This window comes from Pundamilia nyererei, unplaced genomic scaffold (genome assembly GCF_000239375.1).
Source record: "Pundamilia nyererei isolate P.nyererei 1_Seehausen unplaced genomic scaffold, PunNye1.0 scaffold00073, whole genome shotgun sequence".
NCBI classification, from domain to species: Eukaryota; Metazoa; Chordata; class Actinopteri; order Cichliformes; family Cichlidae; genus Pundamilia; species Pundamilia nyererei.
In genome coordinates this window covers 1,886,441-1,906,618 of record NW_005187474.1, presented here as the reverse complement: position 1 = coordinate 1,906,618, position 20,178 = coordinate 1,886,441, and the positions used below count along the sequence as shown (strand labels likewise).

Genomic DNA, 20,178 nt, shown 5'->3' with positions numbered 1-20,178 from the left:
CCGAGTTGCTCATCATCTAATAGAAATCATCTTTTTGCTATGGAGGTGTCCTCTGGGAGCAGGAAGACAGTGAATCACCTTTGCCTGTGTATGCTTTTCCTTTGTCCTCTGTTTCTGTTGATCCTGGTTTATAGAAAGACAAACAAAGACAAGCAGGAGCTGTTGGCTTTGCCTGGGAAGATGCAATTAGAGAGTCTTGGAGCTAGAGAGGCCGTTCCACTAAAATGCTCTTACTATGAAATACATAAGGCAGATGGGGTCAAGGTGTCATAAGTCTTCTGAAATGAGAACCAGTTTATAGCTTTATCTTCATTTTAAACCTCCTGATGTTACAAGTTATCACAAGTGAATTGCTGGCAGTCACTCCCTTTGTGACATTACAGTGTTTATACACTTTGATCTGCGACAGCATTGCAGATGCTTGCCTGGCTTATTTGATGTTTGCTTTGAGAGGGGATTTTTTTCTAAACTCCTACTGCCTGTTCCCACTGTCACAGGCAAGTCAGAGGCATTTCAGCAGCGTTAGGGAGGTTTTCTTTACATATAGATATCGGATAGGTGACAGATTTTGATATGAAATGGCCATTGCATGTCCTCTGAAAGTTTCAGGTGGATTGTAAAGATGGTTGTCATGATGAAGAGCCAGACAGAGATTTTTTGTTTTTTTAATGGTGGTTATAGTCCTTTATTGATGCTGCTTAGCAACAGCAGCAACTTAGTTGGACTCCACACTGAATTAGTGCTATGTGATTTACGGTTAAAGTCAACCCTCCATGAAGTGATTCACTCATCACCCACTGGTCATTAGTAGCCATTTAAGGCTCACAGTCCTTATGTCACCCTGCTTTTGTATATTGCTCACCTTGCAGTGTGCCATTCAACTTATTCTTCGCACCCATTGATTGTTACTTACCTCAGAGTTGAAGTTACTGTAACTTGGTTCATGGTCACTTTACATCAATAGCAATTATTTCCTTTCATGTCTTCAATTTGCTGAGTTTTATTGCAATCCACATTTGCTTTTTGCCATATTATCGCTTGTCTCTTAATGTGTGTACAGCCCTTTGAGAAATGTTTACACCACTTAAAAGGAATACAGTTAAAGATGGTCATCTACCTTGATGCTTCCTTTAAGGTGTTTATCAAGCATTAGTTAATGTTACCAATGCACTTATGTGAGTCTGCATGCATGAAAGCATTGAATGTTGATGATTCATCTTCAGCATTTGATGATGAAGGCCTCACAAGGCCTCACAAGCCACAATCTCTGATTTGTGGCCCGTCACGCAGCGACAAGTGTCAGGTGTCAGTCTGTAGCTTCATGTGACCGGATTCCTGTGAAAATCACTTGTAGGCTTGTGCTCCTTCACCTGAGACGGAAACATATGTTTAGGGTTCAGGACTGGAAATTGCCACAATGACTGTCCCCTGTTAATACAAAGCCTAAGTCGCCGCTGTTACCAGGCAACATTACATGATCCTGAATACAGATCATAAAAGTCAGTGTGACATCATCAGTGCTGCATAGCAACAGTAACCAGGAGATTCAAAGCCGATGACAGTCGGTAGTCTTTGCCGCTGATCTAAAGGCACTCTGAGGATACTGTTGTGGCTTCTCGGGGGCTGATTTCACGTTGTCAGCACCTCATCATAAACAGCATCGCTGAGAAAGCAGCACTTTGTTTAGAATCTTTCTTTGTGTTGCGTGAACTGACGCCAACACTGACGCTAACAGGAGCGTGACAGTGAGGTCAAGAATGGTGACAGGCACACATCATCACTGTACTTTTACTCTTTCTGTGCAGCAACATGAAGGAAACCATGAAAAGACCACCCCTCATCCATCCATTCTCTTCCATCCATCCATCCATCCATTCGCTTCCGCTTATCCTTATCAGGGTCACAGGGGGCAGAAGCCTAACTCAGCCATCATAGGGCGAGAGGCAGAGTACATTTCAGATAAGTCACCATCGCAGGACCAACTCATAGAGGCAGACAACCATTCAAACTCACATTATTCCTCATCCAAATGACCTTAAATTCAACACTGCACTTATTCGGATCCTCAGCAGTGCACGTCAAGTTTGAAGTAGACAGGATAAACAGATAGATCCCTGAGATGTGCAGCATTATTTTGACAGAGTAGTTAAAAATAATGGAATTGGAAGAATGAAGCTTTTTTGCCATTTACTACCATTAAAACATGCATAATATATGCACTTAGTCATCGTTTATTAAACATAATCAAGGGTCCGTGCACCAAATATTCGACATACAATAACTGCAACACACAATAGCACATAGTTTCAGCACACTACAGGCTTCATCTCCTTAGGATGAGGTGCACGAAAGTGGGATTTGGTTCATCCTCTTCAATCCAGTTCAAGGTTTCACTTTAACTAAATTGATGTCACACAGAGTAGAAAGTGACTAAATCAACATGCTGCTCATTCCTACATACTTGGCAGGAATCCTCTGATTATGTTGGAGAGAATAACTGGATGTACTGTTTAGAGCCTTGGGATTGTTATATATTGAGATAAAGTAGGCAGAAGTAGAATTGTTATCGGGATGAGTTCACTTCAGGTTCATGTGAGGCACATCCACAGACCAGGAAGTAGAAGTAGCCATTTTCTGGCTGTAGTGGCAAAGTCAATACATTTTTTTCCAGCGTTCCTCTGCGGTTCAACAACTCTTTGCCACTACCACTTTTGTTGTTTGGAGTTTTTTAACGTCCTCCACCCAAGCACCCACTGTGTAACGCACTGGGGCGCTTGCTGCTTGATTCAGAAGGAGGGTGCTTCAGTCAAAATAACCACCAGCCTCCTCCTCCTACAGTGATTCAGCACAGTTGGGAAGATAAAAGCAATGTTATATAGTCCAGTTCAGATTGTTCTACAGCATTTTAAATAATGTTGTAGGTCTCTGCTGCGAAAACACAGTGAGTAATCTATTTCTTTAGGTTTCATTAAAATTTAGAGTTTTAACCTGACAGTGTATGACTTTGAGTATTCTCATAAAACCAGTTAATGAACCTATAAATAATGGAAATAACCAAATATTGAATATTAATTGGACCCTGAAAACAATTTCATCAGCAACAGTAGTGTGAACAAGTAATAACATAATAGAAAGTTATGTATGAATAATATGTCACTGCTCTTTTTTACTTTGTGGCTTTGAAGGTAGAAGTGTCAGAGACCTTTTAGTCAGAGTTTAGGCAGGACACATTAATTCTTCAAATGTCCTGTCCTCATCTTAAACTGTCACTGCTGAACAGGCTTGAAGCATACCCCATCACCACCTACCCTTACCTCAGCGTCTATTAGCTCTGCGATGTTTTAATGTTGGTCCCTTCCTCGGTTCCTCTGTTTCCATGGATACCGACACAGTGTACTCAGCATCTCAGAGCATTTGCCTTTTTAAAGGGCAACGTGAACTCTGGGTTTCAGCCTCGTTTCTGTATGGCTGCTTTCCTTCAACCGATGCCATCGTAATATCCTCATAGTGTGGCTTCCTCTCTCTTCAAATGCACAGCTTTCATTTTGGAGGACTAATGAGGCTGGACGGCACAGGCATCCAAGTGAACCATGAAGCATAGTGGTTGCATATGACCCGTTTCCAGGAAACAAGGCAGGCTCTATTTTCAGCACCTTGGACAGCACATGAGCAACAGCAACGCTAGAATTAGCTTTGGGTGCAAGTCTACAAGCTGTCTAGCTACTGTATGGTTTCCCATTTCCCTTTTGTCTCCTTCACAAAATCAGGATGTGAAATTGCTGGAGGTTTTTTTTGGTCACGTACTCCATCCAGAAATGATCACTGCCAGTAACAATCACAGTGCATGCTAACATGTGGATATAGGTTACTAAATTTAAAAAATCCATATTGAAAGGTCAGAATTTGTCGAAAGTGGGCAGACTCCCACATACATGCCTTTTCTTAATCTCAGTTTATCAAAGATTTATAGCGCAGCATGTTTGTGATTTCTAAAACGGCACCTGGAATTACCACACGAGCAGGTGGCAATGCGTCATGGGAGTGTCATGTGTTTTGATTGTTGTGGGTTTCTTTCTTCTTTCTTTTTTTCCCCTGTTGCTTCAATACTACCGTCTGCAGCATTAGCCACACGTGTATTGAATCCACCTAAACCTCACAAAAACAAAATAGTTTTCCTTCACCATTTATAGTAATATAAATACTATACGTGTTTACGGATTTTAAAGCTTTTAAACTTGCGGTTGGGTTGCTTTGTTTCCAGTTAGACTCTGTGGAAAAAGCAAAAGTTTCCAGAAATGATTGTCACACTTGCAGGTACATTTAGGCTGACATTTTTGCACTTAATGAAATGTGTAAATGAACACACTGCTGATTATTTAACAGTTGGAACCTGCCAAAACTGACTAATATTCTACTTCGGTGCTTTGGTTTATTTTGCTACATTAGCAAAGCATTATTTTACCAGCAGCTCTTCTTTGCAACCAGTAATGAAATTCCTTTAACTTCCTTAATCCACAGTGACTGGTGAATTTAAAAAATATCCAAAAGCATTTAAGTATCTAAGAAAATGACAAATACATACTGCACCTGAATGCATCCTACATGAATTTTCCGCTTGAATGCACATTTATGTAATTAATATCCCTCGTGGGTGTAGTTTAACAGAATTTCCCACTTCCCGGGAATAAGGTAATGCAGGATTATTGTCTCGCATAAACCCCGTGAGCACTACAGGGGATAGATGGATTTAGTGCGCCTTTCACAGTGGGGATGAAAAAGTGTACGGGAGATCTCACAGCATGGTGTACACTCCCCCGGACGAGATGATGCACTTCAATCTTTTGCGTCTTTGTACAGTATTACTCAGTTTACCAAATCTTCACAGTGCAAACAATCTGAACAAAAAGAAAAAAAGCTTAATCTCTTCTCGCTCACAAATGTCAGCATGTAATGACAAGATTCTCAAGGATACTTCTTCATTTCTAATCCTCTTCTAAACGATCCCATTTGGAGCGTGGGACAAAGATGGACAAACTAATGAAGATGAAAAGTGGCATCAATCCAATGTGCTGCCACCGACACATGCGTTCTCTAACGTTTAAGCAGTGTTGTGGGTTTGTTGCCCCTTCTGTCTGTGTAAAACAGTTGACCTTGGTTCACATGGCTCCAGGTTGGATCGTCTGCATACTAATGAGGTTTAGTGTGGAGGAATGCTACGCTGTGTTTTTTTGTGTTGGCTAGACTGGCTTTGATGTAAACTACTATCGCTGACTCTGTTGGTGCAAGGCAGACTTTCCCTGAGCTGCACAGGATACTAATGGATGGTCTGTGTTGTTCGTATGGCCGGAATGATTCAAGGAAATGAGGGATTATCAATAGAATTGATGCATCTCCGTAGGAAGCCTGTTGCTTCAAAGGAATCTATATTTATTAGCTGTTAGTAAACTGCATTTCTTTTAAATGTTTTGTTCTCCATCCAATAGAGCGTCTGCATCATGACAACAGCCTTCCTGCACTTCTTCTTCCTGGCGTCGTTCTGCTGGGTCCTAACAGAGGCCTGGCAGTCCTACATGGCAGTGACAGGAAAGGTTCGGACCAGGCTCATCCGTAAGCGCTTTCTGTGTCTGGGTTGGGGTAAGTAAAGCAGCATGTTTCTCTAAACCTCTCCATTATCTCCCATCATCCCAGCAGCTGCCATTTTCTCACAATATCTCTGGCCGCGGTGTCTTTCCAAGTAACTGCACCGTCTTTTCCTATTCATCCGCTCCGTGGGGCTGCTAGATCCTCATCCTGTCAGGCGCTTTTGTTGTGATGCTTTTTCCAGTCAAGCTCTCTAAGGGCTGGGTAAATGGACCAGTCATGAGCAGTGTGGGGGGGAAGGACAGACTGGTGCGGCTCTTCAATTGCAGGTTACAATGACCTTATGTCTGATAAAGAGGGTCTGAGCCAGGCATTCACACTGCAGCAGAATACATTTCATCTGAAACCCTCTGATGTACAGTTTAGAAGAAGGAAATGTTTGCAGAGGCTAAATGCACTGAATGCAACTAGTACAGCATATGTATCATCTTTCTTTACCGATTTTAATCATAAGCACCATACAAGTATCAATAAATACACGCGGCATCAAAACCTACAAGATTTCCCTTCATTTGATAACTGCCAGTATCAATCCCTGTCCAAACAGCCTTTTCTTACAAAAATCTCTCCTAAAAAAAAAAAAATCAATTTGATTATGAAAGAGCCCACACTCATTCTTCTTGTTACCTAGCAACAAACAAGGCTCTCTTAGTCATTGCAGTGCCATGGCTTGCAAAAAAAATGGACAAAGCCTGTTCTGCAATCACACAGATTTCTAAAAAAGTACTAATATACATTTTGACAAATAAATGAGATTGTGTCGTCCCACAGTGATGTTGCATTGCAGTACAGATTACTCTATTCGTTTACTCATGCCACAACAAGAACATAATTCTTTAATCCTCTACAGATTACGACCTTATTCAAACAAAACACTGATCTAAAAGAGACAAGCAGCACAGAGTGCCTGTGGTCTCTTAATTCACCTGTTTGAAGCGCAGTGTCTCCACCAGATTGTTGCCTGCACTGTGATTTACGACATGCTTGCGAACACCCAGCACTCTATACCTCTCCGGCACTGCAGAGAAGCACTGGATGGCAACGGGGTCTTCGGCTCGTGCCTCCAGGAAACTGATTACATCAATAGCACCTGCTTGCGCTGCTTGGAGAGGGATAGTGTTAATATTCCAAGTACATAGTAGCAAGAACCGAATCAATTACACCAATCTATAATGAGGAGACGTACAGCCAAATCCCTTCTTGTAAAAGGTGTGGAAGGTGGAGACGTGTTGTACAGTACAGTGATGAAATTTCTGGACATGATGCACTGCTGCCCTTTTGTCGAAGCCGCGTACAGTCTGTTCTTTTCTGCCACTTAAAGAAATAAATTGAATTGCCCATACTTGATCATATACTCTCAGATGTCTGTATAGTCTCATACTGTGGCTTCTAATGAAATCAATCGGGTTGCACTTTCCTTAATGACTGGAAGGCACAGTTGACTTCTTCTCCCTTGAAGTGGGTTTATGCTCTCAGCTCTAACAAGCTACTAGAACTGCTCAAATAACTATTGATTGTTTTCTCCTTTGAAGGATTACCAGCTTTAGTTGTTGCGGTTTCGATGGGATTTACCAAAACAAAGGGCTATGGGACACCCTTATAGTAAGTTTTTTTTCCTCTCTTTCTAACTGTGTTTAGTATTCAGTGGGCACATCGTAGGTTCGTCTGTAAAATCTAAGGGTAATGATTGCACGCGTCTGCAGTGGCTTAGTTATCCTAAATAGTATCATAAACAAAGTCCCAAGAAGCCAATCAAATTTCAAAATAGCACAGCAAGACCCCAATTCTATGTGAGTTGTATCCCTGCTGGATACCAAATGCATAAACACTGCTTAAAATCTCTTTAGAATCTTATTACCCCGTGAAACTTTGGATATGGAGTTACAACATATGGCACTTCTCCCCTGACAATTGTGGAAAACACAACTGTATGCTGGTGTGCACCATTAACTTGGATGTTAATGCCTTAGTGGGAGTTAACTGTGTTTTTTCCTCTGCTTTTCCTGCAGCTGTTGGCTGTCTTTGGAGGGCGGGCTCCTGTACGCCTTTGTTGGACCTGCAGCTGCTGTTGTTCTGGTATGTCTCAGCCACCACTGTCTGTTTTTTGTTTTGTTGGGGTTGGGTTTTTTTGCTTTTCTGTATAATGTAATGTAAAGGAAATGTACATTAAAGGAAAAACAGCCAGCACTAGCAGCAACAAATTCTTCAATAAACATGACTTTGCAGTGCTTGTGAATTGTTCTGGTTGCACTCAAAGACCAGCACTCACACGAGCCACGCGATTCTAGCGGTGGTATGGTGTGAATATGGTACAACTGTGCTGTGCTGAAACCCGACACAAAAAATGATGCTTTGAAAATGTTTGACTTGAGGAACCAACTGTGGTTTCAAAGTCAAAGTAATGAGCGTCCCATCAGGCAATGTGCTCGAGTAACCCCCTTTCATTTACCATAATGGCCCTCCATGAAGCTGTGAGGTTATTAAGTATTTATGCATTAGATTTGTCCAAAATCTAATATACTGGGGTATTTTAATCATTTTGTATTTACATAGCTGTACAGAGAAAATTACACAAAGAATGTGATTATGCAAATCACTAAGTCTGTGTCAGAGGGACGGACGACTCGGAATGTGTAATAATATTGTTCACTGTCAAATTCCTCTTCTCTGCTGGGATTTGAAATGAAGCGATTTCAGATATATGTGTTTTTTAAGTGACTAAACCTCTTGTTTGAGCGCAAAGACTCGGAAGTCTCGCCGCTCCGTGGTTATTATTTGCAGCGAATCTCAGAGGAACACAAGCTAATCTCTGCAAAAAAACAAAACAAAACAAAAAAGCAGAAACAACCATCTGCAGTGAGAATGCACGCCACACCGTGCTGCTGTTATCACTATATCGATAGTCAGATGTCTCACAGTAACAGAGCTTGTTGGATAAAAACTTCCCCGAATGTATTTGCATAAATACTTAATGAGTTCTTCTCACAGTTATGGGGGATTTTAAATAGACTACAGTGCACTGTTTTAAACAATGGTCCAGCCAGCGAGTGTAAAGCTCCCTCACTTCTCTGCTAATAATAGGAGAAGGTGCCTTTGAGGAGACGAGTGCTTCTTGTCAGGCAGATCCTTTCTTAAGGCTGTTGTGCCGGGGCTGAGTGTGCGGGGCATGTCTCTTCCATTGGCTGAAATGTCACAGAGAAGAGCAAATAATAGAAGCTACAGGTCAAAGTTAATGCAGATGGAAAATGACACTAACCATTGGCTACTTAAGGAGAATGTCATGCTGGGAAATTAAAAACATTGCTCTTAAAATCCTCTCGTTGTGGATGATTTATTGAAAACAAATATTCCTGTTCTCCTTTCTCGTGACAGGTCAACATGGTGATTGGCATTTTGGTGTTTAACAAACTAGTGTCCAGAGATGGTATACTGGACAAGAAGCTGAAGCACCGAGCAGGGTATGACAGCACATCCTTGTTAGTACCTGCTTTTTCTTTTCTTCTCTTAAAATCATGCAAAAATATACATACAGTGTGCTTTGAGTTGTTGTACATATGGAGATTTAGACCTCCTTTTTTCTGCCATTGAAAGGAAATTACAGGCATAAACATAAAGAGGTCAGATCTCTCTCGGGAGCGACATGGTTTCGTATTTCTTTGGCAGAATCAGTCCAAGATGAAAAAACCACACACACACGCCCACACATTGGCTGCTTCTGCTGTAGATAATATGACGGTGGGAGATTTTAAAGTGGAGTTAGTGGCTCTCAGCGTTGTTTGTCATGATCTTGTCTCTATGTCCCACAGACAGATGAGTGAGCCGCATACAGGATTAACTCTCAAGTGTGCCAAATGTGGCGTTGTATCAACAACTGCTTTATCAGCAACTACAGCTAGCAATGCAATGTAAGTGCCTGTCAGTGTCTGTGAATCAATAAGGCGGTGCTGCGGGGAGTCTCTGTATGTACAGCATGTCCACCTCTGCAGTTCTGATCATCTCGCTGCCCACTGCAATGCAAATTTACGTTTCAGTGTTGAAACGGTTGAGATTTGAGATTTTAGTCAGCACTGTAGACTGTATATATCACCACCAGTTTGCCTGCCTTTATTTCTTCTACACGGTGCTCCTTCTTTTCTCTCAGGGCGTCCTTGTGGAGTTCCTGTGTCGTGCTGCCTCTGCTGGCTTTGACCTGGATGTCTGCGGTACTTGCCATAACGGACAAGCGCTCCATCCTCTTTCAGATCCTCTTCGCTGTCTTTGACTCACTGCAGGGTTTTGTCATTGTGATGGTGCACTGTATCCTACGGAGAGAGGTAGAGGATGATTTCATTTCCTCCCCCTCTTCACCTGTGATCTCTTTTAACTGCCTGTATGTCAGCAGATTATGCTCCTGCAAATGCTATTAACTATTAATTGCTTTCGAATCCTAAACTCACTAACAGCCTAAAGCAACAGTTCTTTCCCTGTAGGGTTTTGCATATTTAAAAAGAAATGTTTAAAGGATATCACAGACATAATAAGCTGTATTGTTAACATATTCCCTAACACTTATTCCCTCTTGTGCATAGGTCCAGGATGCTTTTAGATGTCGGCTCAGAAACTGCCAAGATCCAATCAGCGGTGATGCAACAGGAACTTTCCCTAATGGGCATGCTCAGATAATGGTAGGCACAGTTACCCCGCTGTTATCTGCAGCCGTTAGATCCTCTGTAATTTGAGCAATGTTCCCTGGTTATTTATAATACATGGGCACACCCCTTTGTTCTCTACTAACCTTAATTTGTCTGCCTCTTGTGTTACTTTTATTACTATCCTATTTTTTTTTGGGTTTCTATGACCTCTACACCGTGAGGCATTGTTTTCTATAGGTTAATAATTTTGCATGGTGTGCTTTTATAAAGCTCAGATTATATGCGGTGAAGACACTTGGCCCCTTGATAAATGGTATTAGTTTCCTTTGGTCTTCTTAGCCCCTGAGCTCAGTCTTTTATTTCTATTTGATTGAACTTACTGGCCATATTTGCCGTCCATCCCTCTCATTTCCTCTCACTGGGTAATAGAGGACTGTTCCCTCTATGACCTTTGACTGGGACGCCAGTCTCTTCATCTAGCATGACGATGCCACCGGCACATTGAAGCAATGATCTGCCATTAGTATTGTAATACCATCCAGAGTGAAACAGTTTTCACAATAGCAGAATGGTGTCAGGCCCTCTCGTTCAATGCGATCATTAGCAGCAAGCACAAAATGCTCCCCAGCTGCTGCAGCCAATTTTTTTTTTTCAGCCACACACATTTTGCTGAAATATTATTGGGATTCTTTTCATGTATCATAACAATAGAATAGCATTGATCTCACTTTTGTAGCTGGTTTCTTTTTTAAAATATGCTTTTTATTTTTAGAAATATTGAGCATTTCACTGTCCTTCACTTACAGACGGACTTTGAGAAGGATGTGGACATCGCCTGCCGATCAGGTAAAGAACACACACTCTCTGATTAACTAGATTCCTCTTGGCTTGCATGTTGAAAAAAACAAAAAAACAAAGAGGTTAGACAGTAAAAAATAGCTCAGGTTATATAACAACCAACAATCCCCACAGGAGTTTTTTCACAGTTACAAAAACACTGACTTTAATCTGAGAACAAAACAGTATAAAGAGAGCTGTTGGAGTTTTCACTGTAATTTCCAGCGTCACTGTAATAGATAACTGCAGTAAATTGAAATAGCGGCAGCTTTCCTCATCTTTCGGCAGTTCCATTTGCAATTATGTCTTTTCATTAACGTCGTGATACCATCTAAGGATAGGTACGTAGGTCCTTCGTGTCTAATTTTGGGAGGATTTTCTTTCTAAGTTATCTCACTGGGGAGATACAATGTTTTCTGATTCCTCTGTCGAGCTCTTTTGTATTTTTGGGCCACAGTAGTTTTGTGATTTAATAAAACTGAGGAGAATAAAAGAGACTGTGCAAGTTATCTCGCGTTAGAAACCTGCACAGGCTTGAAACCTCTCCTTTTCCCACTCCCTTCCACATCCTAAATGTGGAGGGAGCAACCAAGCTGGCCATTATTCAGAGCTCTCTGAAACGGCACTTGTTAGGTAACAAAAAGGGGCTCCCTGGCTCTTCTGGCCTGCCCTACTTCATTCTGTGCTCGTCTAAAGCTAAAGTGGGCATACCTGATACAAAAAGGAAGAAAAGACAGGTGTCATTTATAAATTATGACCTGATATGGACCGAAGTGGAGCTGCAGTCTGAGAGAAATGCACTTTACAGACCACTCTGCGGGCTCACGGTGTTAAAGCTGGTTGTTTACAAGCTTGGGTTATTGTCAGCAGCAGAAGTAATATTCTGCAGCGTCACACTACAGAACACAGGGTAAACTTAGATCAAAGGACTTCTTCAGAGCGAATACCACACTGTTTTCCCCATGTCCACACTGAGCATTAAATTAGCCTCGAACAGAGAGGGGAGTATTGCGCTTGTTTGCTATTCTTGTAATGTCCTTGCAGGCCTTTTGTGAGCAGATAATATAATTCCTAGGCAAAGATTAAAATACACACAGGGGAGGATTCAGTGTTTCCTATAACCAGAGGGTATTTTGGAATAGATATCTGCTCCTTGGTAGAATATTTTTCACAGGACAAGTTCACCAGCAATTACTAAGTTTGGATTAGGATGTGAAATGCTGTACTCTGAATGGCGGAGGGAATTTCAGGGATGGATGAAACTATATGAGCCCATTTACAGTAATATCCTCGAGAGACAGCAGTGTCTGCTGTTGTGTCCCTTTGTATTTGGGCGTGATGTCACACTCGGTGCATATTCACAGTTATTTATCCCGTACTTTATTCCCTCTGTACTGCATATTCCGCCGAGAGTTCTTTCGCATTGATTTGAATCCCCTTGTTCTTTCAGTCACATGCTGAAAAATATAAAACAGAGTCTGACACCCATTACTGAGAAATTCCAACTAATCCTTGTATCACCCTGCCCCGCAGCACTCCACAAAGACATGGGCTCTTGTCGCGCCGCCACCATAACAGGCACCCTCTCCCGCATTTCCCTCAATGATGAGGAGGACGAGAAGGCCCCTGAGGGCCTCAACTACTCCACACTGCCTGGCAACATCATCTCCAAAGTGATTATCCAGCAGCCTTCCGCTCTGCACATGCCGATGGGAATGGGCGAGCTGAAAGAGCAGTGCATGGTGGACACTACCGCCGACATTCGCCGCACCGTTTACCTTTGCACCGACGACGCCCTGCGCCAGAGCGACCAAGACATGGGCATCCACGACAAGGAGGGCCATCCCATGCAGAGTCAGATGATGGAGACAGACTACATAGTCATGCCCCGTGCCTCCGCAGCCGTGTCGGGGTCGGGTAACGTGCCCACCCTCCTGAAAGACGACACCAAGATGAACATCACTATGGATACGCTGCCACACGAGAGGCTAATGCATTACAAGATGAGCCCTGACTTCAATATCAACCCGTCAGGCATGGACCACATGAATGTGAACCTGGAGCAGCAGTATCCGAGCGCTCCAGAGCAGATGCAAAACCTGCCCTTTGAACCTCGCACGGCTGTTAAGAACTTCCTCGCTGAAATGGAGGAATCCACGGGGCTTTCTAGGAGTGAGACAGGGTCAACAATATCTATGAGCTCTCTGGAGGTACATATGCTCATGTGGATGAAGCACAGAGGATTCAGTTGCACTTTAACACTTTTATGTTAAAATACTCCAAACATCTGTATTGGGGCCCATGGCTGCTTCATAATACTTTCCGATTTTCTGTTTACAGAGAAGAAAGTCACGTTACTCCGATCTGGACTTTGAGGTATGTAAAACCATAATGTTTCCTTCCTTGGTACATGCATCTAGCTTTTTATTCAGAGAAAGGCCATTTTTGCAGTTGTGTTTGTCATTTGATTTACTAGTTCTTGTTGTGCCTCTTAAGCTTATTGGAGTTACACAGCCTTGACTCAGTGAGATTTATTGGCACGCTGTGTAGTTAAGGTAAAAGCAAGGCTGTCAACTGACAAACAGGGCAACAGTTCTCATCTACATTTTGTCCTCCTCCATCTCCTACATCCATTAGCTATATGTTGATTTCCAAAATGTATGCTTTTAAAGTCATTTGCACATTTCACATCTGATTTTTACCACTGGTTTCAGCAGTGATTTTATTGGCTTGCAAACACATAGTCAAACCCCCTTTGGCAGGTTATAGCATTTCCTTTGCAATGTTAAATCAGGCTTTGCTGCATATATATTGTAAACTCTGTCAAAATCAAGGAAACATGGCATCTAGTTTGGCTTGGGGTGTGTTTTCTTTTAGCTTGGGCTTAAATGGAAAATTAGTGCCAAGGTTTGATTACGAGGGTTTCCCTGACACCAACAAAACTAAGAGTGTAGGTTATTCAGCGTTTCAGTGTCCTCTAACCCTAACTTTAATTGCAGTGCTGTTTCCTTTATTTTGGCAGTCACTTGTGTATATGCAGTGACAGGTAGATTTGTTTCAAACCTGGCCTATAAGTAAACTACCATGACACTAACAAATTGAGCAGAGCTGGAGGGGGTGGGGAGGAAGATGCATTTCCATTATTGGCTGTCAATACCAAAAGAAAAACCCTTGCTATTGCAGAAAGTCATGCACACCAGGAAAAGACACATGGAGCTGTTCCAGGAACTGAATCAGAAATTTCAAACCCTGGACCGATTTCGAGACATACCAAATATGGGCAGCATGGTGAGTAACAGGAAACCAGGGGGGTGGCGGTCAGCCAGTGAAACAGAGCAACATCCAAATACTCTATTTAGATACCCGGTGCAGGACACATAGTGTGTGATTGTGCAAATGAGTGGTTATGTAGCTAAAGTACATGCAGAAGTGAACCGTCCAGTAAAGCAGCGGGCCTGCCAGCAGCTGGCGAAGGCCGAGTGACGGGGGCCGACCCTTAAAAGCATTGAAGCATTTTTTCCACGAGGCCAGGGGAAAAAGGACCTTTGGTTTTCTTGTCGCAGTAGAGTGCATCCATTCCAATGCAAGGCCATGAATGCACTTTTATTTACATGCACATTTATCTACTTAGCAACACCATCATTTTTTCCATAAATGCATGGCAGATTATTTAATCTATCAGCATCGTATACAACTTTGACCTTAATGTCGTTGCACTCCTCTGGCGGCTGTGTGTGTGTGTGGGGGGGAAACGTTCCTTTATCACGCTCGGTCCAGAAGTCAGGCTGCTTCTATGAATTAGTCCTGACCTCGCTGCAAATCAAAAGTCTTACCATCTGTCTTCGCACCTGACTACAGCTGCAGACTGTGAGGATATAAGGCTTCACGCGTCTGCCTCACGCAAGCAGCATTTAATGTTTATACTGAAAGCACAAATTGGGTTGGTGACCAAACACATCTGATAAAAGGATATGTCAGTACCTTTGGTCGCATATAATCCCTTTTCAATCAGCCCTACAGTACAATGTAATTCAAGGCCTGTTGCTTAGTTACCAATACAGGATCTTTTGTATAGAAAACTACAGCACATTCTCACTCCCCCATTTTTTCTTTTTCTCTCTCTTTTTCTTTTTTTTTTTTTTTTACCTAAATGAATCTACTGCAGAGCTGGCTGCAGACATTAGTATCCATTTTATATTCCCTGACTGGGAGCAGCTTCTCTCCTTTATTTGCAATAGCATCTTTGGGACTCTCAGTAAGAGCACATTCAGATGAATGGCTCACATATGGAGCCCATATAATAAAGCAGTTTTGGAACTTTGGGAAAACACAGTTCTGCTATGACTCCATGATAATAGCGTAAGCATGTTCACCTTTAATACACTACCATTATCTTTTGTTATTTGATGCTTTCCACAGCATTAATCCATTATTTTCAATTAGAAGTGGGTTCATATATGAGTTCAGATAATGCCCTTTTGAGTGAACTGACTTTCAACTATGTAAAAGACAGAAAAATGGTTTAGCTGCAGAGGATATCATGCCACTAACATCACACCCCACCGGCCATGTTCACAGGACAAGGCAATGCCAAACAAGAACCCATGGGAGAGCTACAATCCAGCCTGTGAGTACCAGAACTACGCCACTATGAATGTACTAGAATCTGACACCAAGGACTCACTGGAGATGACGCCTGCAGAGTGGGAAAAGTGTGTCAACTTACCCTTAGATGTCCAGGAGGGAGACTTCCAAACAGAGGTCTAGAGGGCGGAGAAGGTGAAATGCAAACTAGGAAATGAGGAGAAAAGGGGATGTAATTTGCACTGAACAAAGCAACAGACTTTTCTAACAGCCTTGGCATACATATCTGGATAATACGAGTGTGGCAGGGACATTATGTGCCAATACAATATAAGGACTGGTGAGAGAGAAAAAAAGAAGAAAAAAAAAGGGATAAAAACATCAGTGTTACTTTTTGTATTCTCACTAGTGTACTTAGTGTGGGGCAGCCTGGTGTACAATATTTACCATCATGTGTTTCGAATTATCTTTTGAGGAATTGGCGAAAAGAAAGCGGATTAAAAAAAAAAGGTAAACCTCACAAAGCAAAGACATGCCATGTGGTCCCAGCTTCATCGGGTCTAGTTTTGATTTCCTAAAACTAGACCCGGGAGCACAATGTATATATTTATGCAGGTTTTTAAAAAGTTTATAACAGTCTGTTTGGCCATTACTACACTTTTTACTTTATAATATAAAACATGGGAGGCAAAGAGGATTTTTTCTGTCATATTAAAATGAATGTTTGTCAAGCTACATTCTTCATTGCTTTAAATGCAATAAAGATAATACTCACTTTTATATAAATAATATATTTCACAACTTTATTACTGCAGAATCTGCTTGAAGGATCCCAGCAAGCTCTCTCATCTGCAGCTCTGTATAAAATATTTAAAAACAAAATGTTGTATGGTGTAAATAAACTTTTGTCTACATATGTTTTACTTGTGCCAATTTATTTTAATGAGAAAAAAAATGCCAACCTGATCAAAAAGTTATAGCGAAAAATGTTAACATTTGAAAAGGAATGTAAATAAAAGAGGAAATATGTTCGTACTGCTTCAGAGGTTGTGTCAAGTTTATGGCGTTGGGTGGCTGTGACATGCTTGGTTAAGAGATTAAGATTCGTGCTATAAATTGCTTTTGTTCAATATCCAATTTACTCCCGGCTTGATGTGAACTGTCAAAAAAAGTGCCTCGTGTAACACTGCTGTGGAAGGTTTGACATGGAAAGTTTCCTGCCTCGGCTCATAAACTCATATGAAATTTCTGCATTTGGATAGGAAACATTTAAAGCCTTAATATGGCTCTGTGCCTCCAGAAGGTTCGGCTAATAACGTCTGTTTTCTCAGACAGACAGGCCCAGACAGAGCACTAATGGGGAGAGGCTGTGAGGGCTCAGGGAAAATCTTGTTTGCTCTGTCTGGTGGTGAGTGCCGTACAGCTGAATGAATGGCGTGAGAGCTCCAGTATGTGCCCACCCCCGAACCCAGTCGCCACCTCATCCCCTCCCGGGAAACAGGAGTCCAGCAAAGAGGAGGAGGAGGAGGAAGTGTCAGTGAAGAGCAAGGACCGGAGGCGAAAAAGGGGGGTCCGTCCATTAAACACGAAGACTCGTCTGCGGTTTGATGTCGTCCCAACATAAATTAAGATGATTAAGAGCAGAGCTTGGTCTAGACGTTAATATCTAAATTTACAGTGCATTTCAATTTAGACTACCAGACATAATTAGGTTAATTATATACAGTACTCCAGCCTGTTGCCGGTGCTGTAAGAGTTTTTTTATTCCCTATTAATGAAGCAGCATCCATTACAGTGCTTTTAAACATATTGCCATCTCCCCCTTGCCTGTGCAGGAGGCCCTATTTTTCACACAACGCCCTAAATGCATATACAATAAGTGCATAGCTTGTGGGTTCAAGTATTGAGAGTTCATCACAAAACAGTTTTACAGCCAGAGTGCATTTGTAACCAATATAAAAAAGGCACACTAGATTGTACCATGTTGTTTTATTTAAAGGCCATTTCTGGACTGAATACAGTACTGTACAAAAGTTTTAAACTGCCCCTTATTTCTTTAGATCCAAGGAGCCAGGCTTTCTTGTCATTTTTTAAAGTGGTTTTGAGTGATAGTTCTCCAGGCTTTCTGAAGGTCTTTTTTTCATTCTTTTGTTTTTTTGTGAAGCCACTTAACACTGACCTATGAATCATTCAAGCATATAAAAGCATATTCAAGGGGTGAACCAGTGTTGTGTCTACATAACAGACAATTTATCAAATCTTCAGACACTTTGTTACTAACTGTCACAAAAAGACATCAATTCTTCCAGTTTTTAGCTGACTATGGAACCTGGCAACAAAGTGAATCCAAAGAGCTATTAAAGCAAAACCTGGTAAATCTCGGCATGGTGTGTAGTGTGTCCTTAACAAAATTTGAGGAAACTGTATAGAACAAAAGTAGCAGGCCTAAAATCTACAGCAGATGAACAATATCTCAAAGTCAGCCAAAAAGAAAAAAACCAAAATAAAAACCAGAAAAGACCTGACACTGGACCTGAGAGATGCTTCTGGCCCGTTAGTTGATTCAGCTAGTCTTCACTGAAGCCTCATTAGAAATGCTTTTACTGGAATGGTGCATAATCCTTAAGTAATTCTTATCACTCCATGATACTGATGATGGATGATGGAGTGATGAATCCAAATTTGAAATTTTTGGTTCAAATCATCATCAGCATGTACAGACGAGGTCAGGCAAGAGGTACAACCATATCTACAGCCATCTGTAAAACATGGAGGCTAATGGATGAAATTATAAACACAGAAAAGTACAGTCAGATTTTGATCCACCATGCAAAAACATCTGGAAACACCTTTGTTTGTCAGCATATCAATGATCACAAACACAATGCTGGATAGAAAACACACACAATGGAAAACTATCAGTCATGGATTGGCCTCCCCAGAACTTGGACCTCAACATTACTGAAGCAGAGTGGGATCATTTTCACAGAAAATGCAAACTTCTAAAGAAGAGAGCACATTTGAATGTCGTTTAAGAAGGCTGGAGAACTATTCTTGAAGACTACTTAAAGAAATGACAAGAATACTTGCTTTAGAGAGTTTAGGCTGTCATGCAAATATTGACTTTGACTTTTATGCTTGTTAGAATTGTACTGACTCTGTTATTGCCTTATATACTGTATTTCCATGTATGTTTTAACTTCCAGAGTTAACTTGTGAGCTTAAGGCCTAATGATGTTTGAGTGAGGTGTTCTAAAGACGGCAAGTTTGTGTTTGTGTTGGTCCTCTTTTTATTTATTTTTAATAGTACTACTGGGTGAATAATCTCAGTGTCAAGAATCGTCAAAGAGGAGTTTTAAAATAACAAAAATACAGCAGCTTTAATGCAAATCACTTCGAGATTTCCCCGATTAACAACATTACCATCTGTATTGAGAAATCAAATTTTCAAAAACAAACCCCTCTATTTGTATATGCAGTCCCCAATTTTAACAAGAGGACCATCACATGTTGCCTGTGCCCCACACAAAGCATTTTGTGTTTAAACACTAATACAAGAACAGCTTCTAATGTCATTTAATGAGAAATTACTTCATTCTCTGTGAAGCGTTGCTTTGGCAGAGATTCTCTTTGGCTCAGTTAATGAAAGTAATATGGGTAAGAACGTGATGATGACTTCTAATATTTCACACTTGGACAGTCATTTTGTGAGAATCCTGCAGGGTATTTTGATTTTTTTATACACGAGCTTCACATTGATTCCTGCTCACGCTCCGTGTCTCTGGAAGTGGAAAGTGATGTTATTTAGTTGTTTTTAAATCAAGCTGATATATGTTGACCTGCTGGACGAGCCTTCATTCGATAGTGAGTGGCAGGTCCCACAGGCCCGTGAGAGCACTGAGGTTAACCTGCTTTGGGGTTACAAACACTGAATCAACATAATTACATTGATCCTGTGTCACTTTGCTCTCTGGAGGCATCGCTGAGGGGAAAGGCAAACTGCTCGTCTATCAAGGGCCTTTCAGAGGAGTTAGAGCCCAGAGGAAAGACTTGGGGCCACACAAAAAAAAGGAAAAAAAGTGAAAAATACATCCAGGCAAAAGTTATGAAGGACAAAATCAAAATGAAAAATGGTGCAATGTTTGGACAGTTGTGATATTTAAACATACAGGTCTGTGTGTTGTTTACTTTTCAATGAGCCAATACAGTGATTTGAAAAAAAGGAACTCTACACCCCATGGAAATCATTGGTTATTCTTGAAATATATAAATATTGCATAACTGAACAGAAACACTAACATTTTGCCCACCACACTTTACAGAGGATTTCAGGTTATTCTTCTAAAATGTTAAATGATACTGTGGCCACACTGATTTGTCAATCCACAATCCATATTCCAAAAGTTCTGCTCTTTGCCTGTTTGTGTCAAACTCTTGTTTTAAGTTTCTTTCAGATGGCAAAGTGTTTCTTCCTGGTCTCTTATGC

The 20,178-nt window shown here is 41.3% G+C and overlaps 1 protein-coding gene across 7 annotated transcripts in view; it reads left to right on the top strand.

The window, feature by feature from the left end:
- adgrb3 (adhesion G protein-coupled receptor B3) overlaps positions 1–15,899 on the top strand; it is a 113,970-nt gene extending 98,071 nt beyond the window's left edge. For 4 of the 7 annotated variants that reach the window (XM_013911854.1, XM_013911853.1, XM_013911857.1 and 1 more), the window contains 12 exons: positions 5,484–5,634; positions 7,173–7,242; positions 7,650–7,716; positions 9,013–9,116; positions 9,447–9,545; positions 9,782–9,953; positions 10,209–10,304; positions 11,078–11,117; positions 12,642–13,318; positions 13,449–13,484; positions 14,292–14,396; positions 15,687–15,899. In XM_013911854.1, coding sequence (XP_013767308.1) covers positions 5,484–5,634; positions 7,173–7,242; positions 7,650–7,716; positions 9,013–9,116; positions 9,447–9,545; positions 9,782–9,953; positions 10,209–10,304; positions 11,078–11,117; positions 12,642–13,318; positions 13,449–13,484; positions 14,292–14,396; positions 15,687–15,875 — 1,806 coding nt within the window. In that variant the 3' untranslated portion in view covers positions 15,876–15,899. The remainder of the gene's footprint in view (positions 1–5,483; positions 5,635–7,172; positions 7,243–7,649; positions 7,717–9,012; positions 9,117–9,446; positions 9,546–9,781; positions 9,954–10,208; positions 10,305–11,077; positions 11,118–12,641; positions 13,319–13,448; positions 13,485–14,291; positions 14,397–15,686) is intronic. The other 3 variants (XM_005737120.1, XM_005737122.2, XM_013911855.1) reach the window with 3 other exon arrangements.
- The last annotated feature ends 4,279 nt before the right edge of the window (positions 15,900–20,178 follow it).